Source organism: Tursiops truncatus, chromosome X (genome assembly GCF_011762595.2).
Source record: "Tursiops truncatus isolate mTurTru1 chromosome X, mTurTru1.mat.Y, whole genome shotgun sequence".
Classification (NCBI taxonomy): domain Eukaryota; kingdom Metazoa; phylum Chordata; class Mammalia; order Artiodactyla; family Delphinidae; genus Tursiops; species Tursiops truncatus.
Window position 1 is genome coordinate 67,695,332 of NC_047055.1, and position 24,200 is coordinate 67,719,531.

The 24,200-nt window shown below is 39.8% G+C and overlaps 1 protein-coding gene across 1 annotated transcript; it reads right to left on the bottom strand.

Annotated features, from left to right (window-relative positions):
- Positions 1-1,634: 1,634 nt before the first annotated feature.
- On the bottom strand, positions 1,635-2,290 carry ZCCHC13 (zinc finger CCHC-type containing 13). The gene is given in 3 exon segments (XM_019932131.3): positions 1,635-1,836; positions 1,839-1,875; positions 1,877-2,290. Coding segments are annotated over 3 exon segments (504 nt in total). The 3' UTR covers positions 1,635-1,783.
- Positions 2,291-24,200: the final 21,910 nt, after the last annotated feature.

The window sequence follows — 24,200 nt, forward strand, 5'->3', positions numbered from 1 at the left end:
GTGAGTCAAAATAAGACTTCCTTTCCTCTAGACTAGAAAAAATGCCTAAAGGGAATGTAAAGAGGACTTCAATGCTGTGTGTGTCCTTAATAAAGGGACATAGCCTCTTTCTCCCCTCCAACTCTGGGCCAAACTCCTGAGGTCATGGGAAATGAAATGCCAGATGGTTTGGGCGGATTCAAAAGCAGATTCCTGTGGTCCTCCTTTCCTAAATAGAGTTCAGCACTATGATGAGACTCAAGAATTTGTTTGGTTCAGTGTGATATAGGAGTTTCTAGCTGTGTCTTGGCAGACTGGACTGAGATTGCCCTGTTTAGGGGCTGGGAGTGACTGAGTTTATCTTGTTGAGATAGCACAGAGTGACAGAATCAATTTCTAGGAGCCCAAGAGGGTCACAGAAGTTGAAACTCAGCTGAATTGAAAGGGTCTTTCAGATGGGGATGAAGGGTCACACATTAACTCTTATGGAGGTTCATAAAAGAGTGCATCTTCAATTATAAAACCAGTTACATTTCTTTTACTGTGTTTGAGTTTATGGATCAAAAACTATACCCTCTACACTATCTTTTCTGCTATAAATTCTATCACATCCTAGGTTTGATATGTAGTATTGTCATTACTGTTATTTTGTAAATCACTTTTCATTACAACTTCAATTTTTTCTTGACACAACGGTTACCTCTCCCCATCCCAGGTTTTATTTAGAATTTAGAATTTAAATTGCCTTTTCTATTTTACAGAACTTCAGTTGTTTTTCAGATCTGATTTTTTAAAATGGGTCGCAGCATATGAAATTGAATGTATTCATATCTGGGAAAACACATTTTTCGGAAATTCCTAAACATAAATATAATTTTCATACCTGTGAAAATGTGTGTTTTTGAAATTACAAAAGCCCCTATCTATGTTTAATCTTAATGTTTTTACCTGTTTTCTTAGATTTTTAAAAATATGTAAGTCCAAACTTTATCACCAATATCTTTATGTCCACAATTTGCTGCTAAGGTTTTTTTGTTTGGTTGTTTTCTCATTGCTCTCTCTCAAAGCTACTTATACACGTTATACATATTTTTCTGTTTTATTTTCATAAACTATACACTCTCTGTAAGACCAGATAGAGATGTCTTTCAATGTTATTTAAGAGGTAATGAGGTCAAATAAATCAAAGCAATCGATATATAATAAAGTTACTTTGGCAAAGTCACAGACATTTCTAGAATCAGCTTTATTTGTGCAATGAATCTCTGAGATGTCGCCTTCTCAGGGTGCCTTGTGTATCTAAGACAGAAACATAGGTCCCCCCACACACACATTCTCTATCCTTTTACCTGGTGTTCTTTTTTTTCTCGATAGCAATTTATCTTTATCTGACACACTATTTTACTTGTTAATAGATTCCAGGCTTGTGTTTGCAAACTTGGTCTGATTTGTTCACAGATATTTCTCCAGCTTTTCTGGCAGTGGCTGGCACACAGTAGCTCTTAATTAAATGTTAAATCAAAATGCCTCCAAAGAATCTAGAAACTGCCTAATGCTCAGGATGTTCAATGACTGGAGTTATCAGTGGTGCAGAAACACATTAATTATAAGACATCTACAAGTGAATAACTTTTTCTGAGATTTTTTTCCCCAGCCCTTTCCTCTTTTACCTTTGTAATTAAAGCTCACTGGCCTGAGAGTAGCCTCAGTCTATCAACCTTTGGTCAGAGAAGAGGTTTCAGAGAAAACAACACAATTATCACGCAGCAAAAGGAGTAGGGGTGGGGAGGAACAAAGTGAAAAGTTAAGCGGTAGCCTCAATGGGGCATTCCCGGATTAGATGTCCAGGTTCGCCCAGCGGTAGCAGTTGACCTCGCTTCTTTTGCTGCAGTTGATGACAGTTGATGGCCATGTGGCTGGTCTCGCCACAACGGTAGCACTTGACTCGGGCACAGTGTTTCTGAATGTGGCCATATTCGCCACAAGAGTAGCACTTCTGCCCCTCCTGATGGTCACAATCAGGGGCCAGATGCCCTGGTGTGCCACAGGTGTAACAGCACTGCTGTCTTTCTCGCTTAGGCTTAACACAGTCTTTGGTGATGTGGCCACTTGTCCCACAGTTGGAGCAGATGTCATCGAGAAGGTTACAGTTCTTAGCATGATGACCAGGCTCACTGCAGCGGTAACAGATGACAGGTAGGGTGGCAGAACTTCACTGAGCACCTCGGCCACCACCTCTAGCTCCGTGCCCTCGAGCTCCTCCTCCTTTAGGGCCAGAGTGTCCACACTTGAAGCATTCCTTACTGTTCATGGCTGCAGTGAGATCTTCAGGTGAGCAGTCCCACTGCTGCCCCGGAAGCCCCAACAAAACTCCCCTTACGGAGGTTTAAACAGAAGTGGCTGTTTTTCTTGAGGGGCCTCAGCGACGTCACACAGGGTTTGCGCACGGCCCCATTCTTGTGTCACAGGCGTTCTAGTAGTCAGCTCCTTCCCGCCTGACTTTCCTGCTGTCCTTGAAGCCCAAAGCCCGTCTCAGGGGCGTTTTCCGTTTTTTGTTTGTTTATTTTTGTTTTTGTGTGTTAAATAAACACTTCTTGGGTCGTTAAGTTTGAGTTTGAATCTGTTCTTGTTCAGAAAATGTGCCTTGTAGGATTTCTTATAATTAAGGCTTAGGCCTTCTTTGTGGTCCAGTAGATGACCAGTTTTTATATATGTGCTTTGGACATAGGAGAGATATGTGTGAGATGTATCTAATCCAGTAAATGAAAGAAATTATAACAAATTAGAGTAACCCATTTGGGGGGGATTAAAAAATAAAATACAAACGTCCATAAAGATATGAGATACATAAGATAGAAAAAAAATGTGTAAAATGCTACAGGGAGATTTACTCACAATTTAGCCTGTTTTATTTCAGGAGTCTAAGTTTTCAACATAATCACCACCATTTAAGTTGTAAAACAACATAATTGAAGCACTCAGTATAAAGAATATGATGTTCTTTGGAAAATAAATTACAAAATCTTAATTTAAATATTGGACAGGGCTTCCCTGGTGGCGCAGTGGTTGAGAGTCTGCCTGCCAATGCAGGGGACACGGGTTTGTGCCCCAGTCCAGGAAGATCCCACATGCAAAAAAAAAAAAAAGAATAAATATTGGACAGATTTCCTCTCTGTTTTCTCAATTATTTATTATATAAATCTCATAAGGATTTATGGACATGTCCACTTACATAGATATAGAAATATGTATGGAAAACTAGACACCAAAATATCCAACTGTAGCTATTTTGGGGCTATAAGATTGAACAGGACTTTTTTCTCCTTATTTTCCTTCCCTGTATTTTACACTTTTTGAAATGACTTTAGGTTGTGTAATTTTAAAAATCCACAATAAATATTTTTCTTTAAGTTACTAGCTAGCTATGTTTTGCATATGAATTTTTTTCAGGAAGCCAGTACAAATGTATTTGGTAAAACATAGACGTGAGAATAATGAATGTAGCAATTGCCCTTTATTTTCAATATGACTTGATTGGAATGTGCAACTGGTTTCATAAATGCAACCACAAAGAAAACTGTTTTCAAAAATTAATAAAAGTTATAGCCAAAGAGGATGAGCAGTTGCCACATATAGAGTAGTGGAGTGAGTTTTATTCCTAAACAATTAAATGATGCAGCATAAATGGCTTCAAATGGCAAAAATTCTCTCTGTGTTTTAAAATTTGATATATGTTTATTAAATTAGCCATATTAACTATCATATTTAAACCCCTGTTTAGATTTATAGTTATATTAAAGTAATTCATGCCCATAGTTTAAAGCATTGATTTTCAAAAAGGTTTAATTGAGACAAGAAGGAAGAAATGCATTTTACATCACAATAGAGGATATGTGTAAAAAATGCTGGTAGTAACCCATTAAATTAATCTTTCAATTCACTAAATGATTTTTACTCATAGTTTGATTGATAACTATAAACAATGCTTATGCTTATGTTATGACTTCTTGATGTTTCAATTTTAGACATTATCTATGCTTTTCCATTTCAGAGAATGAACATTTAGCCCTCTTTTACCTACACCATCTTTTGGTACACTTCATGTGCTTGCATTCCACTCACCCTCCCACCCTTGCACCTTTCTCCTAATATTGATTGGGTCAATAGCCAACATTTACATAATTATAACTATGCAAATGCTACTCATGGCTGAGCCATATTGAATTTTGTCAAATGCTTTTTTTGCATCTCTTGAGTTTGCCTTGACTTCTTGCATTTGCTAGAACCACCAGTAGATTTTTGAATATAAGTTGTGAAAGTGCATATCCTTGTCTTGTTCCTGATCTTAAGGGGAAAGCTTTCAGTCTCATCATTAAGTATGATGTCAGCTGTGGGCTTTTGGTAGATACCCTTTATCAGGTTGAGGAAGTTCCTTCCTATTCCTAATTTATTAAGCACTTTTTTAAAACATGTAAGTGCATTGGATTTTCTTCTATGGCTATTCTTCTGTGGCTATTCAGATGATCATGTGGTTTTGCCCTTTATTACTATTGGATTTGGTTTGCTAGTACTTTGTTGAGGATTTTTGCAACTACACTGATAAGGAATATTAATCTGTAGAAGTTTTAAAATTTTTATTCTCGTGATATCTCTGTCTGGTTGTCATTTCAAAGTAATACTGACCTCAAAGGATGATTTTGGAGGGCTTCCCATCTCTCCTATTTTTTGGAATAATTTGTAAAGAATTTATACTATTTCTCCTTGAAATGTTTGCACGATTTCACTAGTGAAGCTATTTTAGCCTGGGCTTTTCTTGTGGGAAGTTTTAAAATTATGAATTTAGTCTCTTAACTTGTTATAGGTATATTCAGATTTTCTGTTTCTTCTTGAGGCACTTTGGGCAATTTGTATCTTTCTGAGAATTTGTTGATTTCATCTAGGTTATTTAATTTATTGGCATACAGTTGTTCATAATATTCCCTTATACTTCTTTTATTTCTGTGAAGTCAATACTGATGAACACTCTTGCATTCCTGATTTTAGAAATTTGATTCTTACCTCTCTTTTTCTTCATCAGTCCAGCTGAAGGGTTTTTTTCAATTTTGCTGATCTTTTCAAAGAACCAACTTTTGGTTTTGTTGACTTTCTCTATTGTTTTTCTATTCTCTATTTCATTTATTTTCACTCTTATTTCCTCAGTTTTATATCCTTGTAATGCTAGCTATTACAGAATTAAGGCCAGTCTTATGTCAGATTTAGTCAATGTACAATTTGGCAAGGCAAAGCTGTATTCAAGGGACTGATAGAGTATTCTTGATTATTTTTCATTCCTGTACCCCAACCTCAATTCATGGTGTTCACAGGTTTGAGGAGATCCTCTGTATTTGGATTCTTCACAGGAACAGAACCAACATGATATCTCTATATCTATCTATCTATTGAGAGAGATTATCTATCTATGGATATATGTATATATATCTTTTATATAATATATAAATAAATATTCATTTACTTATTTTAAGGAATTGGTTCACTTCATTATGGAGGCTGGGAAGTCCAAAGTCTGCAGGGTGGGCTAGCAGGCTGAAGACCTAGCGAAGAGCCAGTGTTGTAGTTCAAGTCCAAAGACTGTCCACTGGCAGATTCTCTCTTGCTCAGGGAAGGTTAGTCTTTTGTTCTATTCAGGCCTTCAACTGATGGATGAGGCCCACCCACATTATGGCAAACAATCTGCTTTACTCAAAGTCCACTGATTTAAATGTTAATCTCATCTAAAAATACCCTCACAGAAATATCCAGAATAATATTTGGCCATGTGTCTGGGCACCATGACCCAGCCAAGTTGGCACATAAAATTAACTATCATATTTTCTAAAGAGGGTCATTCTTCTAAAAAATGTATTGGGTGGGGAATAAAAGGGAATCAGAGCCTCAGAGTGTTAGTGTGGAGGTAGTAGAGGTCTCCAGATTTTTTCTTTACCACTCCTGAGGAAATGAAAAGTTCAGAAAAATGCGTAGGTCCAGGACCCAAAGTATTTTATAGCATTCAAGATTTACAAGCTGTGCCTCTTTCTTGAATTTCTCTTCAGATTGGACATAGTAGATTAGGGAAGTTTTGTTAAAGGGAAGAGAAGTGGAAAGGGCAAGTAACTGCATCTGCAATTATTATTATGTGCTGACCTCAATTTTAGAATACTTTAAAAAATGGAATGTTGTCCATTTGTTAAAATGATAAAGATGATATTTAGGACCATGTCAAAATATTTAAAACAACACTATATTAAAATGTCGATGTTAAAACATTACATATTTAAGCAAAAATTGAAAGAACACAAAGATATGATAATGGACATAAGGTTTCATTTGGGGGTGATGAAAAATTCTAAAATTGTGGTGATGGCCATACAGCTGTGAATATACTAAAATCCATTGCACTGTACACGTTAAGCTGGTGAATTGTATGACATGTGAATTATATCTCAATAGAACTGTTATAACAAAAAAAAGTACACAAAGAAATAAAAGCATTTGTTATAGTGCTGTAGAATAGTGGGCAAAATTCCCTTTTATTATTATTATTTGGCCACGCTGTGGCAGCTTGTGGGATCTTAGTTCCCCAACCAGGGACAAAAACCATGCCCCCCGCAGTGGAAGTGCAGAGTCCTAACCACTGGACTGTCAGGGAATTCCCAAAATTCCCTTTTAACTTTTGTGCAATAATAAATGATTCTTTTAATTTAGGAGTGAGGTTTTTTATACTACTATAACCTCAAGCATTTCTATTTTTCTCTTTTTTTTCTTTCTGCATATTGCACATTGTTGTATATAACCTTTTTGTGCATATTAGGCAAAAAATAATCTTCCATTATGTCTCCAAATAATGTTAATATGACATTCCTAACAATTAGAGAGGATGATGATGTACACATTTTATGGGTCTCAGAATTTATAGAATTGTGGGTTCTTAGTTTTTGGTATTTCCAAACTGGCTTTCTTAGAAAGCAAGAACCAGCCACCAAAGTAAAACATCATAATGAGAAACAAAATGTTATTTTGTATTCTCTCCTCCTCACATCCGAAAAGGAATCTATTTCAGAGCCTGTTGAATAAATGATGCCACTTCTCTTAAGATTAATTTGTGAATTTCTCACAGGAGACAGGAACAAGCCTTGCATCTAGCACCAAAGTACACTGAACAGTATTTTTAATGTTCAGACAATACCAGGGTTGTGAAGAGAAAGAAAAAGGTGTTGCATACTCCTTCTTCCCCCCAAACTGATGGAACACCCTTTCCCTTTTTGCTCTGTGCATAGGGTCTTTTGGTCCCCTGCCTCTGGGTTTCCTCTGTGGGTTCATCACTAACCAGGCGTTGTTTGCCCAACATTAGCTGGTTGGGCTCAGCTTGAGAGCTTCTTTGGAGAAGATTGTGCGGATACAATATCTTTTAAACAGCATTTTTTGCCGTATCTTTTACAACTTGCAACATCAGACACACAAGGGGAGGAGTAAGAGGCCCAATAGGGCTGCAGACCAGGCAAGGCCAAGAATACACGGGTAAGGCCACTAAGGATAACAGAGCGAATAAAGGCAGCCAACTGGCAATGAAATGGTGGGCTAAGAACAGAAGAGGGACTGACGGAGGAAGATGGGCTGAGGGAAGGATGGTGGTGAAAACGGGTGTAACCAAGAGGAAGAAAGGTTGAAGAAGCAGGATGGGCCAGGGACCTGGGCGAGGGGGAACACCGGAGGGTCAGCCTCAGGGAAAGCTGGGGCTGGGTGGAGGGGTGGGGAGAAGAGGGCGGGCTCAGCGCATGCGCCTGAAGCACACTGCGGCGATCCTGGAGAGGCGGCGCTGTCTGGGCATCGGCGCTGTCTGGGCATCTGCGCTGCGGCTGGAGGTACGGCTGGTCCTCTGCCTGCTGTCCACTGCCACCTTGGTCTGCTCTTGCCACCCTGGCGCCGCGAACTCTGTGCCGCCTCTCCCTTCACCCTGTCTTGGGACGGCCGGCGCTAAGAATTCATGCTATGACCTTCGATGCAGCCAGGAGGTAAAGGAACGACATAGGGGAAGAACATGGAGGGCGGCGGAGGGAACTCGGCCCAGGGGGATCCTTAATTTGTGTGTTCTCCCGGTTCACGAGAGGAAAAAATGGGGGACAGTACGCGCCTCAGACCTACAAAAGGATGTTGAGCATTTACTTCCCATTGTGTAAGTAATACAGACTTCTTTCCATTAATCAGGGTTGAGGCACCTGGGTGTCGGCATTTTCCATAACGTTCCTTGCTTTAAAATTTTTTGGAGTTCCTCATATGCAGTAGAAGGTGTATTTAAAGGTCGAGGTTGTAGGACTAGGAGATTATGATAGCTTTCTTTGCCTTTGTTCAGTGTGGTGGCTCTTATTACGGAATCCGAGGGTACTCTAAGCCCCTCCCTGAGGGTCGGGACGGATTCTATCTGGATCTGGCATCTGCTCTGCAAGCAATGACGTCTTTTCCGTATTCCACTTCCTAGTTTATCACACCTACCCCCATTAGGCAAGGCTGGTAATGGCTCTCCTTGATTGAGCACTGGGGCACAACTATAGCAAGAAACACATCCATATATCATCAGGCACTTTTATATAAAAAACTGAGGTGGGAGGACAGACGCGGTGCGCACGTGTATTTGAGAGTGTGGGGATGCGCGGCGCGGTAGCGTGCAGGTATGCAGTCATCCTTTGGTAACCGCGGGGGATTGGTTGCAGGACCCCCGCGGATACCAAAATCCGCGGATGCTCGAGTCGCCTATGTAGAACGGCATAGTATAGTCAGTCCTCCGTATCCGCGGAGGGTCCACTGTATTTGAGGTCTGATGTCTGTGGGGGTGGGGTGGGGGGGCGACCATTGGGGAGAGCGGGAGGTACGCACGCGCAAGGCTTGGGGCAGGGGGATGGGTCGAATGCGTATTAAGGAAAGCAAAGTTGCCGGTAGTTGATAGGCGCGGAAGGGAAGAGTGAAGGTGCACATGCGCATTCGAGACGACTTTGTGACGGCTTTAACGGGAGGAGGGGAGAGGCGCGCATGCGTATTTCAAACGGAATGACGGGGAGGGGAGGGGAGGTGCGTAGCGTACGTGTAATTAAGATTGCAAAATGGCGAGGGGGGAGGTAAGTTGTCTTTTTGCTTGGCCATCTTGGGCTAGGAGGGCCTGCAGAGGAGCAGATCGACCTTTCTAGTTGGGTGAGGGGGTTTAGCCTGAGTTGGAGTTGTCTTAGGCTGTGGCCAGATCCACCAGATAATAACCCAGAATCTTAGCCCCTCTCTGGCCTATAGATAATGTGGGTTTAAAAATGCGGAGGCGATGATGACTTTACAAAAGGTTACGGCAGCAGGCTGTGTGTAGGAAATGCGTAAAACGGGAGCACTTGGAGACAAGGCCACATTCGGGCAGTACGCCTCTGGAGGGCTCTCTGTCGGACTTGCAGATCGTGGGCCGGTGTCCTTGGCTCTGGACACGTTCTCTCATTCCATCAGAATAGCAGAACCCAGCGGTTGCAATATTGTGAGAACCTACTGATGGTCAGAAGCCCTTGGTTTTCTCCCCTTGAGGTTGTAGGGGTGAGGATTTGGCTGTTTCCAAGTGCTTGTTCCACTTTGCTTTAAACCTAGGATTTAGGCAAATGATAATGGTGGTATGAAGGTGACCTCGGTTCACACCCTTTCTTCTAAATTATTTTTTTCTGTAGAACTTTGAGCACGGTTTCGTCTAGGGGGACTATTTTTTTTTTAGGCAGCAGCACTGTCATGGCTCTTAGAGGGCTGTCAGTAAGGATCTACTGTTAATTGCTAAAACTAGTAATTTAGCAGTTAGATATATAGAAGAAAGGGCACAGGATTCAAAATTGAGATAGGTCTTTTCAGTAATCCTAGCTGTGATCTCATACGGTCATTTTCCTTCTTTGGGCCTGTTTCCCTATCTATAATAATAATTATGCTTAAACGTCTTTGGAGCTTAAACTGTGTGCCAAGTACTGGGTCTACATGCTTTTACACATGCCTTAACTAATTTAGTACTCTGGACAGTCTTATGAAATAGCAGTACCGTTATTCATCTTTTACAAGTGAGAAATTTGGGGGACACAGGTAAAGTAAATCCAAGGCTTTATATCCGTTTGAATGACTGAGACTGGATTTTTATCCAGGTACTGTGGCTTCGGAATCCTGTGCTCTTAAACATTATATTTATCCACCAAAATCATGGGGCAAATTTAAAGGACCCTTCTTTTATGGTTTCAAATTTTATTTGTAACTTATCTATGATGTATAAGAAAGGAGACCTGTTTCCTGATTTTTATTCAGTGCATTGTACAGGGTTACATATGTTGAAGACAAAAAGTAAAGAATTGGTTTGGAGCCTAGTGGGGTGGCCATCCTTACCTACCCTTGTCTTCTGTGCTTTTTGTTCTGCAGAGGGTTTAAAATGGCCGACTGCGGCAGGCTGGACACACCCTTCTTGTTTTGCCTGATTTGAGATCTGGTCTGACGCTTTGAGACAACCAGTCATTTACCGCAGTAGAGATTTTTTCCTTACCCATTATTAATATTTTGGTGTTAATACCAAGGTTCGATAGTAAAGGAGAGGGTACTGCTTTTCTTTCTTATAATAAAAGAGAATACATGGATTTCTTTTATTATTTGGTTGGGATAGATTCATTGAAGCGGAATTACTGTGTCAAAGGGTATGAACATTTTTAACACTTAATATGTATTGCCAAGTTTCTTCCTGAAAAGGTTGTACCAATTTTTACCCACACAAGCATTGAGTAGTATTTATTAAAAACATTATTTTAATGGATTAAAAAAACAGTATTTAATTTTGCATTTCTTTGGTTGTAAGTTTGGATTCTGTTTTCCTCTATATGTTTCTTAGCAGTTTTATTTTCTTCCATGTGATGTTAGTTCATGTCTTATACTGATTTATCTGTTGGAGTTTTTAGTTTAGCGTTTACTATTGTTATCTATTTGAATGTGTTTTGTAAATAAAGGCTCTTACTCAGATTTCTGTAATGTTAGAAATATGTACTACAGGTTATTGTTTGCCTTTTAATTTTTGTTTCTAAATTTTTGGTTAGTAGAAATTTGAAATTGTGGTCAAATCACTCTATCTTCTGTTTCGTGATTTTTCTTCCATTAAGTTTGAATAGTTCCCTCAATGTAGAAATTTGGTAAATACCCATTGTAGCTTCATCTGAAGATAACCATCAAGTATGAGGGAAAAAGATCCATAATTTCACCACCCAGAGATAACCAGTGTTAATAAATGTGTTCACTTTTTTCATTCTTTCTGAATTTTTCTACAGTGATCACATATTTGTACTATTTTATATGGTGTTTTGTGTTTATAATGTGCATTTTTCCATGTTAAACATTTCTGTGATTGTCATTGAATGGTTTCATGATATTTTGTTGTATGGAAGTAGCTTAAGATTTTCAGTATTTTAAATTATGTAATTAATGTCTTTTCATTTAGTTTTTATTGTTTATCTATTTTGAGTTATTTCTTTATAGAACAGAGTTCAGAATTAGCATTATTCATCAAATAGTTTGAACATTGTAAAGACCTGCCAAATAGCATTCCAAACGTTGTCAATTTTTGTACGCAGTCATTTAGGTACATAAAATTTTTTTTACTTACTTTATATGTAAAAGAATGGTATCTTTGATTTATGGTACATTTCTCTGATTATTGCTGAGGCTGGACTCTTAAATGTTAATTGATAGCTCCTATTTCCTTTTATGAACTATTCGACTTGGGTCTGAATGTTATCTATTTGTAAGAGCTCTATATTATGTGTTCTGTGTGAGAATCTATTACCCCTTGTCATTTGTTGCAAATGACAAACCTCATTTGTTGCACATACACTCCTGGTATATGTTTGTTGCCATTGAGTATGAAGAAATGTTTGTGATTCCAAAGAAAACTGCTGCATGGAATACATGTCAAATTCTTGGTAGCCATTTTGAAATAACATTTATTTGTTCTTTAAATAGATAACCATTTCTTTTCATCTAAAAGGAAAGCACTGTTTGCTGTACAGCAGTGATGCTCCCTCGTTATGGGTGTGGGGAGAAGACATGGCAACATTTTGTCCTTAATAAGACATGGCAACCAAGTAGACAAGACACAAAACAGTAGTCCCCCTCCCCCCATCCATTCGGGGACTGGTGTTCTTTTGAATATTTATGAGTGATCTGGGGGAGGATATGGACGTAGTGGAATGTTCACATTTGTAGATAACACGGAACTCTTTGGAGATGTAAAATGGTAATAGGAACAAACCACAACACCTGAGAAGACATTGTGCTTGTGGGCTGACAATTGGCAGAATGGAACAGGGTAGATAAGAGCAGTGTAATGACTTTAGGGGAAAATAGTATGTTAAGCATACAAAATAGTGGCCTCAGAGACATTGGGTCCCAAGACAGGGATCTCAGTGTAAGCAGAAACAATTTATTGATGTCATCAGCTCAATTTGCGGTTGCAGAGACAGAAGACCCATTAAAAACTTAGGCCTGGGGCTTCCCTGGTGGCGCAGTGGTTGAGAGTCCACCTGCCGATGCAGGGGGCACGGGTTCGTGCCCCGGTCCAGGAAGATCCCACATGCCGCGGAGCGGCTGGGCCCGTGAGCCGTGGCCACTGAGCCTGCGCATCTGGAGCCTGTGCTCCACAACGGGAGAGGCCACAACAGTGAGAGGCCCGCGTACAGCAAAAAACAAACAAACAAACAAAAAAAACTTAGGCCTTATTAAGAAGCAGTATGTGACACACAAAAATTCCATCCTATCTTTGTATAAAATGATCTGAACCAAATGACCAGTTAACACTAGTAATCTCTCCTCAAGGAGTCTCTTAACTACCTCTCACTGAATTTTGAGAAGGTGGTGGGAAGAGTGTGTTACCTCTCTGTTTCATTTTTCTTATTTATAATATGGAGGTGATTTAGATTATATATTCTCAAAGGTTTTTTGGAGGGATAAGGTATCTTATTTTGGTTTCCTGAAACTGAGTCTGTTATTTGTGGTTCAAAGAATCTGTTTAATTATATTTATTAGTTAAGCCTTTCTAAATTATTATTCCCACTCCATGAGCTATATACTATCTCTTTTATATTTAGTAACATTCTAATTTTATTTTGTCAGTGAAAGGGGGATTATTGGATTTAGAGGTGTCAAGTGAGCTGTTACTTGCTTTTTGTTACCCAGTTATGCTGGGTTAATTCAGTTAGTTGTAAGCTCCCATGTTTCAGCATTTTGCTAGTTGCAGATGTTAAACTAGGCTTATGCGTGTGGTGGGGAGGTTGACAGATGTATAATAAGCAAAATGAAACAAAACAAAATGAAACAAAGCAACAACAACAGAGCTTGTGTTGTAGAGGAAGTGATTGGGAATGTCCTTTACTGGAGGTCTGTGCCTATCTTAAGGATGGGAGTCCCATTTTACGTCATGCCAGTGTCTAGTTCCCAAATCCATTTATGATCAGGAGTTAGGGAGAGCCTGGATATTAGAAATAGCCTGAAAGCATTTAACCTTTGGTTTCTACAATTTGTTCCTCCCCTCTCTTGATGTTACAGCCAGCAGCAGCCTGGAGCAGCACCCCCTGGAAAGAAATTTTACATCGGCCATTATAATACAACCTGATAAGTGTTACAGCACTTATCAGGTTGTATTGTAATTGTCTGTGTATATGCCTGTCTCCCTTCCTATGTTATCAGTTAGACTGTGAGCTCCTTGAGGGCAGGGACAGTGTCTTCATCTCCAGAGCCCAGCCTGGCACATTAGTAGGCCTCAGTAAATGTTTATTGGATGAATAAATGAATGACTCATCAACAAACATTTATTGTGTGCCTGCTAACGTGATCTCCACAGGCTCTGGACTGTCAACTGTTTTCTTCAAAATGCGTGTGGTCAGAAACTTGCTGTTTCTTTCTAGTTATGTATATATCTTCTCAAGAGTTTCTCATGAGATAATGCTATTTTTGTGTTTGCATTTCAGTCCTTGGTATTTACAGATGTTGCTACTATTGCTACTGCTGACAGTCTCTTCCTTGGTGGAACCTGGGTGAAAGCTGCCAGATCAGGAGCTTCATCCTCACTGTCTAGTGTTTGCTAAATGGTTTCTATTTGTAGACTCATCCCCTTTTCACTCCTCCTCAGGTCATCCTCCAAATGGTATTCCCATGTGGGCTCCACATTCTAGATCAGGGGTGGGCAAATACAGCCCATGGGCTGCCTGGTTTTGCAAATAAAGTTCTGTTGGAAAACAGCCATGCTCATTTGTTGATGTGTTGTCTGTGGCCTCTTTGACCTACAACAGCAGAGTTGAGTAGCCACATCAGAGACATGGTGACCCACAAAGTCTGGCCCTAGAAAAAGATTGCCTACCCTTTTTGGAGTATCACTCAACAGTCATGGTTTCATTCCCCTCTCCATTCACCGGAGATAACTTTTAGCATCTCAGAAACTCATTTATTTACTTCATTCATTATTACTTATGACGAGTCTTTTTCCTGTTTTACAGATGGGCCAGCCAGGACACACTTCAAACTAGGAGACTGATTATAAGGCCTCCCCCAGGGTCCTGCAGTCAGTCAGTTATACGGTGTCCTTCAGCATCAAGTTTCGAGCTTCAACCCTAGAAATTAAAATTCCTTTTGTTATATCCTAACTTGAAGCATATGGACATTTCATGCTTTGGTACCTTATGCCTTGCCCCCCTCCTTCCTACACAGCTCTTTGCAATGAAGATATGGGAAGTAAGGAATTAATATGAGATAAAGCAGAAAAGTAGGCTGAGGCAAATGTTTAGAGGGTCTGAATGCTAATTTTTAAACTGAGAAATGGGATTTCTGAAACATTCACTTGTTCAGACTTATACAGGTAGTGAGCCTGCCCTTCCAAGAGCTTAGGGCCCTTCCCTCAACCCTCTCTAACCCACCGCACGTTGTCTTGGTAACCTGTCTGTGAGTATATTGTCATTCATTTCACTTCATTAAAAAGTTGGAGAGCTCCAAGTCTGATGCAAGAAATGTAGATCTAAAAAAGCAAAATGGAGAGAATATCAGATAGTCTCATTCTAGGAGTAAAATGGAGGGAAAGGCCTTACAGTGTTATTTTCAAGCTGCTTGCTGGATTTTTCCCAGGACTTCATTATGAAAATTTTCATACAGAAAAATTGAAAGAATTGTACAGTGAAAACCCATATACTCACCCCCTAGATGGTACAATTAACATTTTGCTGTATCTTCTTTATTGCATATTCGTCCATCTTTGTTGGGTGGGTTTTTAAAGTACTTGTGTTGTCATTCATTTTGATTTCATCTGTATCTGACCCATTATGGTACAGAAAAATAATCTCTTTTGATTCTTATCTGTATTTTCCAAGATGGTATGGAAACTGCAGCCTAACTACGTACAAGCAGATCTTCCTGGGAATAAGAGTCCTAGGGAGAGAAGACATTTTGTTTCTGAAAGAAAATGGCTGCAGCTCACTGTTGTTTACTGGAAATAATAGGCGAAGGAAAAATGGAAGTCCAGATCCAGTGTCAGTAAATCCTTCCAATAATATACTGCCCTGCACCTCATTCACTTCACTGGCTTTAGGGGGTGGGGGGCAGCTGGTTTTCTGAGCTGCTTCTGCTTTTTCTTTCCTTTAAGAATTGATGAAGGAGAAACAACAAAGTGATATCGAAGTGCCACTGATGTGATAGTCAGCATTAACACAACTCCTTGGAATTTTAGTAAATGGATTTTTAATTTGGACTACTGTCTAATATTCTTTTGGACCTTTTCTGTTAGCAATAGCCACAGAGTCAAAGGAAGCACCATGAACTGAAATCTTATTTATCTTTATCATGAATATGATAATGGTACATGTTACCTGTTTGTGTCTATCTCCCTTCATTTAAGTTCAAGGGCAGAGGCCATATCTTACTCATCTCCTAGTAAAAAATGTCTATATTCATAAAAAATGCAATATTACATTTAACACCTATCACATGGGCAAAGATTAAAAAATGTTATACTAGTGTTGGTGGGATATGTCCAATTTTAGTGTAATCCTTTGTAGGAGCAATTTGGCAATATATATGAGTGGGCAGAATAAATATTGCTTGCCCTTTGACCCAGCAATTTCATTTCTAGGGATATACCCCTAAAATATTCTAAATAAATTCTAAATATTTTTTTAAATGTTCTAAGGGTATTTTAAAAGATTTAGGTATGGGAATGTTCACAATGTTCATAGCAGTAAAAAAAAATAGAAAAACTTACTTATCCCTAAATAGGAATTTGAATAAATAAATTTTGGTGTATTCATGTAATAATACAACTTAGGCATTAAAAATGAAAAGTCTTGTAGATGAGTATATGGCTTGGAAAGATGTACCCAGTATATTAATCGAAAGGCTATGGTTTCATCTAATTTTTGTTAAATAAAAATTCATGTTTGTACAGGTACATAAAAGTAATTGGAAGCATATACCCCAAGTGTTAAACTTTCTGGGATTTTGTGATTTTTACTTTCTGTGTATTCTTAATGTATTTCTGGAATTTTTTTTTCACAGCGTGTGTTTATGACTTTGAAAGTTAAGACAAACATTGAAACGGTTTCCATTTTGAAATATGCTGACCTGAACAGAAGTGGAATAAATGGGTTGGTTGAGGGGGCTGGAAACTGGAGCAGTTTAGTTTGGAAAAGAGCTGGGCCGGGTGGGAGTAGGGCATGGTGGAAATAAGATCTCTGTCTTTAGAGAAAGGCACTAGCTTAACTACTAACTGTTCTTGGCTCCTTAGTGCAGGCATTTCACGCATCAGGCTTTACACTTACTGTTTATTTCCCAATTAGACCCTGTACACATTCCTTTCCTACCCATGTCCCTCTGGGCTTTCATAAGCTAAATAATTGCTGGTGGCAGCAGCTGCTTATGGGTGTGCAGATCTTGCTCTAGTAACGGCTGCTTTACTTTATCCAATAAAGAGAAGGCTCAAACCCATCAAGGCTGCCTCCTCACCTCCCCCCACCGCCCCCAACACATACCACTTGGCATTATGAATCTTCCCCACCTATGGTGGGAGAGCTTTCTCCTGGGTCTCATGATCACTAGTAGATTATAAGACACTATTATATTTCACTGTGGGTGAAACAGTTAAAAATGAGCCCTGATAAACTGCTCCTTGGGTTTTCCTGGGGTTTGAGGGTTGCCTGCATCTCACTGCAATAACAGGAAACCTAGTTGCACTAGTTGGTGCTGCCAGCATCTAATGATAATAATTAATAGCCTGGGCTTTGGGCCGTCACTGAATTGCTAGATTTCTGGGTTGCTTTTTATGCTAAACAGCTAGGGACTGGGAAACTTAGAGGCAGAAGGCTGCTTCCTTAGGGAAGAAAGGACCCTTTGGGGGTCTTTGGCTTGTCCTGTGTGGGTCTTAGGTCTCAGAGCCCCATTCCTCATGGTTGAGTTTTGGAGGTAGGGGACTAGCCACGGGCCTACCTAGCTCCTTGTGATCCTTTTGGTAACCCACACAGCTGATAAGGGACAAGATATGTTCTATTACTTTTCAGGTATGGGAAAAGTGAGTCCTGGTGGGAGTTGAGATTGTAAATGACAGGCCTTGGTCCAGAGCCCAGGGTTTTGTACCTTTCCTCATCAGTGTGAACTAAATGCCATATGATGAGTAGATGGAGATTTAGTTCACTTTTAGGGGGGCCTTTTAGTCAGGAGTATGGAATAAAGGGTCATAATTGCCAGGCATAGAAGGGCCCCTAAGATACCAAGTTTACCTCCATTCAAAGATAGGATATTGATTGAGGTCTAAAGAGGGTAGGTAGCTAGGAGGATCAGCATTAGTTCAGATCTGAGTTCTAACACTTTGGTATAGTTACTTGGTGCCTCTGTACCCAAGTTATCTCATTTAAAATGGAGGCAAGAATCCTTATTAAATAATAATTGTTTGCATTGCAACAGTCTTTGCCAGATAAAGATAATTGTGATGCTAATAATAGTGCTTAGCAAGAGTGTAATCTGAGGTCCATGGTGTGGACTGGATGACTTGACTATGGTAAAGTAAAATTAAAGCTAGATCTCATACCTTAACTGTTCTTACATTTGTTTCTTCTTCCTTCTCCCTATCCTACAGGTGACACCAAACTCGATCAGAAACCATGCCACTGGTGAAGAGGTATATTGAGCCCTGCCTGGCCCAGTGAGGTTACTAGAGAATTGGAAGAGACTCAAATCAGCATCCTGCACATGGTTATCAAACCATTGTGAAGTCTTAGTAAGTGGTCAGTGGCTCTGGTGGGCTTGCCCAGTTAGTGGGAAGGGCCAGGAAAGGTAGTCTTACTAGGCCTTTCCCATTATGATATGAAAAAAGGTCTTAAAATATTCAGAGTACACTAGAGAGTACTGAGCCTAACCTCTTCTTTTCCCATTCTCCCATTTCTGCAGATGATATCTTGCCCAAGATCATAGCTAGTTGGTATAGAAAATGGATTTGAATCCAAGCCCAATACTGTGTCTTCCACCCAGTGCTTCCTCTAGATTCCATCTAAGTCCAAGGAGGCCATGTGAGACAGAAACATTTTTATTCCATACTGTGAAAGATTTTTATAATAGCCTCTGAGATTGTGCTCCTCTGATGAAGGAAATGTCCATGGTGTGATTTTTTTTTATTATGCATAAAATCACCTGGGATGCTTGTTAAAAATGCAGATTCCTGGGCAGCCTGAAACCTTGTCATTGAGTCAAGAGCAACACTAAGACCTACCTGTCACTTATCCTGAGGCTTCCTGCCCAGTGGGTTCACCAGCAAGCCAGAATGAAGCATCATTGCCCTGGATGTCCTTGTGAAGCCGTTAGGAAGTCTTGGTAAGTTGGTGGTGGTTTCGGTGGGGTTCCCCAGTTGGTGGCAGAGAAGAGATGGTTGTGACGTGGCACTTCCCCCCTTCCTTCAACAGACAGTTATTAGGTGCTTACTAAGTGCCAGAGACTGTTCTAGATATTAACAAAGTCCTGCCATCATGGACTTTCATTCCTATGAGACTAGACAAAAGAATAAATAACCGATAAATAAGTAAATATGTATCATAAATGTTATATCAGAAGTTTCTCCATTTTGGTGTGAAAATGGCATTAAAAAATGGTTGGGTTGGACTAAGCAATACTGTGTGTTTTTCTCCCCCCTTCTCATTCTCCCTTTTCATACATTCCACTGTCTATCAGTGCAGTGGAGGCTGACAAGCTGAGTATGGGAGGGTCATAGATAATGAAAGCAATCTATTTCCTTTTTGTAACCCCTCACTAGGCTGAATTTTGAAGGATATCTTTGAAAAGTGTTTTAGAGAGTCTACCAGATTTTCCACGTGAGTGCATGTGCAGCAGAAGAGGGGGTCTTCTCAGTGATTAAGGTAACACAGTGATTAAGGTAAGTAGGGGGGGAGGAAAGACTGACATTGCCTTGGCTCCTGTCAGGGAGGCTCTTAGAAATGTCATTTCCAGGGGCCAGTACTTTTAAAGCCTGCAGTTTATTCTGTGATATATCCTTCTCAAAACGATTGGGGTGGATTATATGCTTACCCAGTCTGAGAACACCCCTGCAGAGGGTCACGAGAACTGAAATGGTTCCCAAGTAAACTCGGTGGCATAAGCTGCATGTCATAAATAATGTCAACATGACACTGATTACACTCCCCTTAGGGGAGAGTCTAATCTTTCAAACCAGACTTGTTGAGGGTTTTTCTTTATCAGACTATGGAGCTACATACATCTTGTCAAAAGCCAGCTCATTAGCAGAAGCTTGTTGTTTCAGCAGCCACCAAGTATATGGCACTTTGGATTAGTAATTTCAGAGGAGCAGCGTCTTCTTGTGCACTCCATTTAAACCAATTGGACCAGCATTCATTTTTGGCTCCTCAGGGATCAGCCCCCTAATAGGCTTTAAGGAATAATGAAATGGTTCATAATTAAACTGGACAGCATCTATAAAATGGCCATTCTTGGGAGATCTCTGCAGAAGCCACCCCTGTCTTAAGCTAGTAGCTCCTCCATCCAGAGTTAATACCTGAGGGCCATGTCATTCCTTGGTATCTGCCATTTTTTATGGAAGCAATAAAAGTCACCTTTTCTCATAAGGATGGATGGTCTTGAGATGGTGCCTTCATAACATAATGTTCTTGGTATAGTTTCTGGTGTGTTTGGATAATTCCTGCTGGCAGAATTAGGTAGATTAGCCTGCACTGGGAACCTGAATGATAGAAACATGGTCTTTTCCCTACAGAGAAGTCTGGAATAGTTGTTGATACAAAGAGAGTCCCTGCATTCTGTATCCTTCACCAGAACTTATTTTAAAATGACATTGTTCATGTATAAGGATATGAATGTTAGCATGCAGTTAAAAAAGTCTTCTGGGGCTTCCCTGGTGGCGCAGTGGTTGAGAGTCCGCCTGCCGATGCAGGGGACACGGGTTCGTGCCCCGGTCCGGGAAGATCCCACATGCCGCGGAGCGGCTGGGCCCGTGAGCCATGGCCGCTGGGCCTGCGCGTCCGGAGCCTGTGCTCCGCAATGGGAGAGGCCACAACAGTGAGATGCCCGCGTACCACAAAAAAAAAAAAAAAAAAAAAAAAAAAAAAAAAAAAAGTCTTCTGTCACTTTCTCTATCTGGGCCAAAGTGGGATGTATAAATTTGGCTTTTGCTGTCTGAATGCCATTTCTTGCCCTAGGACTTCCCTAGCCTTGTTATCCATCCTCCTTTCCTTTTGTGACAGCAGGTCTGTTGTTTTTTCTTTTTCTTTTCTCTTTAGGCTAGTCATCTAGCACCCACATACAACATTTGAAAATTTCCTTCCTAAAGTCATATAATAATAATAGTGCTTATTAGTTATAAGTGGCTTTTATGTTCTAGGTGAGTGCTTTACACCTATTTGCTATCTCATTTTAAATTAACATTACCTCTGGGAAGTAGGATTTGTTCCTCCTTTACAGATAATAAAACTGAGGATCAGAGAAGTGTCACTCATGTAACACAGGGAGCCAGTGGTGGAGCTGTGTGAGTCACACTCCAAATATCTCAGCTACCTTACTTGAAGCACTAGAATGTTTTGAGCACGTTCTTAGTTGTTGGGACTTCCTGACTCCTTGTGGGCTCTTCATCACTGTCGTCTTCTGGGATATAGGGGCACATGTGAGTGGTTCATTCTTGAAGGGAGATACAGATGCACAAGAGATGGTGCAAGGGTTGTGTAGGCCCCTCTAACTTTTAGAGATGACCGCTTTGGATGGATTAGCATTTATTTCTTTCCCACACCACCATTCACTATTTCTCATTGTCTTCTCACCTTTTATTATTACCCCCACCCTCCAGCATGATGTTTATGTTGTATAGTTTCTATGAGGTTATACTTCCTTTTACACAAACAAAAAGGAATCACAAAAGTCAGAGTTACAACTGAAAATCCCATCGCTCGCAGAATGTTAACTCAGGTGTAGGTGTATCAGGGGTTGGAGCAGCCTGCTGTGTAGATCAGCGTGTCCAAGCGCGAATTCCACATAAACATTGCCTTCCCTTAGCAGACAATGCTGATAAAATTATTTTCTGTTCATATCAAGTGGAAAACAATAAGAATACCTAACAATTAATACTTTCATAAATTTTATTGCTGGTAAGGTGACAGTGTCCAGATAGTTAACATAAACTATAGGGCTTGGTAAGCTATGGCCCACATGCCAGCTGCCCGTTTTTGTAAATAAAGTTTTGTTGGAATACAGTCATGCTCATTCACTATTGTCCATGGCTGCTTTACACACTACAGTAGAGTTGAGTAGTTGCAACGGAGACCATATGATCCACAGAGACTGAAGCATTACCATCTGGCCCTTCACAGAAAGTTTGCAAACCACTGGCATAGGTTAAATGTACTATGACTACAGATGTTCCCCTCCCAACCCATTTTCTTTTCTGTGGGGCTTAGATTTACAGCTGATCCTAGAAAGTATGGAATCTTATAGTAGTCAGTTTGCCTCTGAATTTCTTCCCACTCAAATTAAGCTCACCAAGAAAGCACATTCACAAATTTGCTATGTATACAGAAAGAACTATGTTTTATATGCCTCACTGTAGCTATTCGTTTATCCTATATGGTTCCCTTTTTCTTTTTTCTTTTCAGGGATGACTTAAATTTTAGCCATTCTCAAGTATCAATGAAGTACTACTCATGTTTCCTAATTATGAGTTTATCCTAATTTTTCATACATCTTTCCCCTCCCTGTAGCGTGAAAGCAGCCATAGACAGTACGGAAACAAGTGGGCAGGACTGTGATCCAATAAAACTTCATTTACAAAAACAAGTGACAGCCCGGATTCAGCCCATGGGCCATAGCATGCTATCCTTGTTCTATACTGTATATACACGAAGACTTTAAAATAAGACTTGAGGTGATACGTTAAAGAAAATATTCAGGGTGATCTTTATTCAAAATACTTGTAATACAATGACAGTAACACAGCTCTACTTGAATTAGCACTGGAAAGTGTCTCATGATCTGTGTATTATGTGCATGACTTAATAGTCACCTAGATATTGGCCTGAGTTCTTGGTAGAGTGATAGAATCCTCATGGGCCACGTTATTATCATCCCTTAGAGGATCTTCTTCCTTGCCACAGGTCTTTTCTTTGGATGGCTTAGAAGTGACTTTGTCTTTATGTCTGTTATTTGTTCTTATTCTTACCTTATCAGCTCTAGTGTTTACCTTCTTCACCAGCGTGTCTTCTACCCTATGTAGGTCCAAAAGTGAATCTGATACAGAGGTTACTTTGGATGTAATCACTCTCCTAGCAGTCATCGTAGGGGGCTGTGGTTTTGGTAATTTGCTATATCAAACCCTAAATGGCTTTCAGGATTAGGAGGAATTAATCCTTCCATTGATGTCTCAAAATGTGATCTGAACAAAGTAACAGGGATCTCAGTCTAGTAAGTGTTGAACATGGAAGTAAATCTTTTTATTTACCCTTTTTGTTGTATTTGTTATATTTAATAGCTTTCCTTATAATGAACCTACCTTGTATTTCCAGAAGAAAATTTCCTAGTTTTCAAGAGTATCGAATTAGGTCTGCTAAATTCGCTATTTTTAAATTTTATTTTCTATTTTATTTTTTTACTACCTTGTTTCTGTGTTCAAAAGTGAGTTTTTGGTTGGAGTGACAGTCTTTGTCAGTTGTTGACGTTAGGGTCATTAATGAAACCTTGTTGCCTGAGCTTTTAAATTCAGCAGATCTCAAACTGTCCCATGCCATCTGAAACATGTTTAATAAAAAAAAATTTTTAATAATAAAAAATTAAACATCTGTTTTAATTGGCATTATAATATAAAAAATAATTTGTATCTGATATTTGGGCCCTCGTTCAATTGCTGCCCTTCTAAGTTTGTGTAAATAATGCTTAATGTGAACATCCCTGTAAATAAGTTTTTGCACATCTACATGTTTGTTTCCTAAGGTTGGATTAAATGTACAATTCCATCTAGTGTATGAGAATGCCTGTTTTTTCATATCCTCAGTAATATACTATATTGTGGTTTTAAAAAATCTGCCAGTTGCAAAGGTGAAAAGTGGTCTCCCTTGATGTTTTAATTTATTTGATTCCTAATGAGATGGAACAGTTAAAAATCTTTCTTGGGTCTTATTTTTAAGTTTCTTTTCACACTGATTTTTGATCTACCATATATGTCACAGATGTTTCCCTCAATTTGACATAGAAGTTCATTTTTTTTTTTTTTTTTTTTTTGCGGTACGTGGGCCTCTCACTGCTGTGGCCTCTCCCGTTGCGGAGCACAGGCTCTGGATGCGCAGGCTCAGCGGCCATGGCTCACGGGCCCAGCTGGTCCGCGGCATGTGGGATCTTCCCAGACCGGGGCACGAACCCGCGTCCCCTGCCTCGGCAGGCGGACTCTCAACCACTGCGCCACCAGGGAAGCCCAGAAGTTCATTTTTATGTAGCTCAAATATCTTTTTTCTTTATGGTTTATTCTTCCCTTGCATTTCACAGTGAAGATAAATATAGTTTATCTTCACTTTATAGTTTCATATAGTTCATGCTTTATTTATTTACTTTTAAATATAAATCTTTTTCTGTTGGGGATCCTCTCTTTGTGTGTGGTATATAATTTTTCTGAATGTCCAGCACATTCA